At 34.8% G+C, this 4364-nt stretch overlaps 1 protein-coding gene across 1 annotated transcript in view; it reads left to right on the top strand.

The window, feature by feature from the left end:
• Positions 1-2673, top strand: part of GPR139 (G protein-coupled receptor 139) — a 288743-nt gene extending 286070 nt beyond the window's left edge. The window contains exon 2 of the mRNA XM_085630210.1: positions 1-2673. This exon is cut by the window's left edge and continues 584 nt beyond it. Within this exon, the coding sequence (XP_085486336.1) occupies positions 1-351 (351 nt within the window). The 3' untranslated portion in view covers positions 352-2673.
• Positions 2674-4364: the final 1691 nt, after the last annotated feature.

Genomic DNA, 4364 nt, shown 5'->3' with positions numbered 1-4364 from the left:
GCCATTCTTTGGGCACCAAGAATAATTATGATACTCTATCATCTCTATGTGTCTCCAATAAACAACAGCTGGACGGTGCACATTGTTGCAGATGTTGCCAATATGCTAGCACTTTTGAACACTGCAATTAATTTCTTCCTATATTGTTTCATCAGCAAGAGATTCCGCACCATGGCGGCTGGGACACTAAAGGCTTTTTTTAAGTGCCAAAAACAACCTGTTCAGTTCTACACTAATCATAACTTTTCAATAACTAGTAGCCCTTGGATTTCACCTGCCAATTCTCACTGCATCAAAATGTTTGTCTACCAGTATGATAAAAATGGAAAGCCTTTAAAGATATCTCCCTGAATGCCTGGTTTTCGCCTTGGTTTGGGGTGAAACGTATGGTTAAGGTTCAAGAGCCCACCTTAAAGTGGCTGAGCACTTTGATTAAAGTTGGTAGTTTGGCTAGAAGTGTCAGTAAACTGGAGCATCTCTGAGTTGGAAAGAATGATTGTGAGGCTTGATGAGCAGTTTATATGATGTCATGGTGTCCACAGAATGTTCAGCAATTACTGGTTCGAGGAATTTGTGCATACGTAATGGATACATGAGCCATATCAAGCCTTTGCTATTGCATTTCTGTTGAGTATCAACTTTATATGTATTAGTTGAGAACAGAATTTAGGTGGAAAAGCTGTTAATAAGGAGCCACAGAGGTGTTCATTTGAGGTACTGCTTGATACTTTGACCTTTTGTTAAAAAATGTAGGCGCTACATTTTTATTGCGACAGGATGAAGTCATGTACCTTTAAAGGATTCAGCGGCATAGTGTGCACTTGTCTAACAAGATGGCCCTTGCTGTATTGAGATAGTCTCGGTCAGCAGTCTTTAGGAAAGGTTTTTTAAGCTGCCCATTAAATTAGGCAGAGGTATTGAATATTTTGCATTTTGCAGAATGACTGTATTGAGACCAGACGAACGGCATAGTTGTCCTATTATTTCAAAATACATGCAGGTACTACTCTGCTCTTCGGGTATTTGGAAGTGGGCTTTAAATTTGCACTGCTGCACAAAACTTACTGTATAGTATTTAAGAGGTAAATTATTTAGAGGTAAGCAAAATTTATATAAGTAGTGTAAGGCTATAAACACATTATGCTTTATTTCTTTTTTACGCAATGAGCTAAATCATGTCCAACATGATGTAATATCCGTCCAGGGAAAACAGTTTTCCCTATTTTAACATTACTTCTTGTACCATGTTCCTTATAGCATATAAACAGACTACAGAGCACTGAACTTATGCCTTATTGACTAGGTGTGGACACATTTCCCTTCCTGGTGAGAAAAACAAGCACAACCTAATGACCACACAATGGGACTTCCATATTTGCAGTGGTATTAAAATGCTTTGCACTGTTGTGTTACCGTTTCATGTGTTGTGTGTTCCAGGTGACACACTCACAATACTACTGGAGCATTTTGAATAATGTTCTACGCAGTGGCTGTCATTCAGTGTCTTGTCTCCAACTTGTTTTGCCATATCCAAGCATTGAACTTTCCAAACAACACAAGCATTGACAATGTTTTGAAATTATTATTAGTCTCTTTGGCTTCTCCAGAGCAGCACAGATGCTTGAAACAATAATTGTCCTCGACTGATCAGACTTTCATGGTAAGCCTGATGAGATATTCCATTAAGTATTCTGCTGATGCTTTGAATACCATGTACAGAACATTTTTATTAATGTATAGTAACACATGCGTAAAGCACCCATTGGCACTTTTGCTATTATTGACAGTTCATTTAGGGATAAGAATTTCATTTATGTTGATTAATACAATGGTGTACTTGAAAACTGCTGTACTTCTAAGACTATTTCTTAATTTAAATGGAGACTAACCAAAAAGGAATACTTTAGGAATTCTTACATTTTGAAGTACTGTATTTCTATATTTTACTTGCTATAGCAGTAAGTATAATATGATTTGGGTAACCTGTATGACTTCAGTGTAAAGCTGTTAAAGTGCAATATACCTCTATATGGTAAATGATGTGTTTTATATTTTGAGAATGTGTCTGGTATATAATAAATAACTGTGATTAATGAAAGAATCTGCTTTGTTGGCATACATACAAACAATTAAACTTGTATGGTTTAACAAAGTTTCTCATTTAACGTCTAGGGTATCCTTCATATAGAAAGCTCTTTTGGTCATTTTGGAACAGGAGCACATTTGTGTTAAAATATGACTGTCGTTTTTTTCTGCGATTATATTTTTGTTTTGTACAAAACGATCCTATTTAAGAACTTCTACCATTCTCAGCATTGTTAATATTAAAAGTGATAGGCATTGCCACATTTGAATTGTTTAGGCAGAAGTATTCAACCACATTGTTGATCCAGGTAATTTTTTAAGTGTTTGAAATAACCTGTCAATGTTGTCACTTAGACAAGATCAGACATATTGTTGCAATCAATATCAAGAAGACTATCTAATTCACACTAACTTGCCATGGTCTACTTCATGATACAAAAGATGGAGTCTTTGTGGAACATTTTTGAACTAATGGTGTTTATTTTGCAGAAATCTGCCACAGTTTATCATTTGAAAAAGGAGTGATAATAGTAACCTGCTGTCATTTGATTGATTTGAGGAAAAAATAGAAACAATTATGATGCATGCTTTTCCTAATGAAATGCAAATATGAAAAGTATATGAAAATATGAAAAGAATGTAGAAACAAACTTTTACAGCTATGTGTCTTACAAATTACATAACAGTATGAACAAAGTTCTTTATAAAATGTAGTGGGATGTACAGGACTATTAAAAACAACCTGCTGTGTGTTAAATATGTTAATGTCAATATTTTCATACTAAACAATATAATGTGTTTGGCAATGTTTACTATGTGTTATATTAAGTCTCTTTATTAATAAATTGTGCTGCTTTAGAGAAACATTTGAATACGTATTTGTGATAATCTTGCTCAATGAATGTATTCCCTGACATTTCAAGCAAAATCTCATGTCTTCCATATTAGAAATGTCTGCATGGTGTCGAATAAATAGACACTATAGTCACACAACGTAAGTGCTGTCACAGGTGGGCCAATTTGTTTTGTATCAATTATAAATGTTTTAGCAACTTCGCAATAAAGAATTATGGGCCCTTCAGGTATGTTTCAATATTGGGCCTTCAATTTAAGTAACATTGTACTGAGCTTATTAAGTTTTCCTGGTGCTTAGTAGAAATAATGTGCAACAGATTTAAGGGGTTCTTTTTAACAGGACATACAATGTTAAGCAAATTCTACACACGTTGATTGCAAAGCCTCATAGAAGGGAAATTACAAAGCAAGAGTTATCCCTCTGTTTTAGTGCAAAAATAGGGCAGGTCTTTTAATGCAATTTTTAATTTCTGTGCGAGAAGAAGCAAATGGTATTTGTGCATAATAAGTGGTGAAAATAAAAGTTTCCTGTCTGATGAGGCAGGTTGGATACAATCAAAATGAAGATCCTTCCCATTAACAATTTCTTCCCCATAATGGTACATATTGAGATTAAAAAGTCCTTTTTTCAAAAATTTACAGTTTGTTGCCAATTTTCCGTGGAAAAAAGAAGGCTAAAAATTCCCTTATTAAACCTAATGAAAATACAAATATAATGGAGGATTTAATTTCACCAACATTATTTTATCATGCAGCCTTTGGTCTACAAAACAAGTCCCACCCCTTAGTACTTATCCCAGGAAAAAAACCTATTAAGTTGTGTTCTTATCCACCAGCATCCTTCCCTTTTCTTTTGAGCATACTGTTTTCATGTCACAGCCCACCCAATTGTTGGTTACCTGCTATGGCCAAACATTTCTGCACTTTACTCAAACCCCATTTTCTTCATAATAATCCTCCTTTGGACCAATTTACTGACAGCCCTATTTGCAATATTGCGTGCATTAAAATGGACATCTAAAGCACTTTTTTTAGTCATGCAACTCCTGCAGGGGAAAGAAGTAATTAATTTAATAGATTTTGCTCATAAACACAACCTTCCTAAAAACTTAACTGTGCTTTAAAACAACTTTGACTTTAATTGACACTGCTAATGAGGATACCACAGCCTCTCCAGACAAATCTATTAAACCTGCTCCTACTAGTGCCTCAGTCATATCATATTTTTATTATATGTGGGACAAATAGAACTAAGTTTGGAGCGTGGGTTTTGTGGGAGTAGATTTGCACTTTTAACTTCTCAGGTTCAACATGAGATAGAATATGGTCCAAGATTCATTCTATTTGACGTTTGCGTAGTATGACATAGACCTTTATCTTTTTTCTATAACAGATTATATTACATTCCAGCTCAATTGCATAAA

The sequence above is a fragment of the Triturus cristatus genome, chromosome 10 (assembly GCF_964204655.1).
Source record: "Triturus cristatus chromosome 10, aTriCri1.1, whole genome shotgun sequence".
In the NCBI taxonomy this organism is placed as follows: domain Eukaryota; kingdom Metazoa; phylum Chordata; class Amphibia; order Caudata; family Salamandridae; genus Triturus; species Triturus cristatus.
This window is presented reverse-complemented; position numbering and strand designations above follow the sequence as displayed.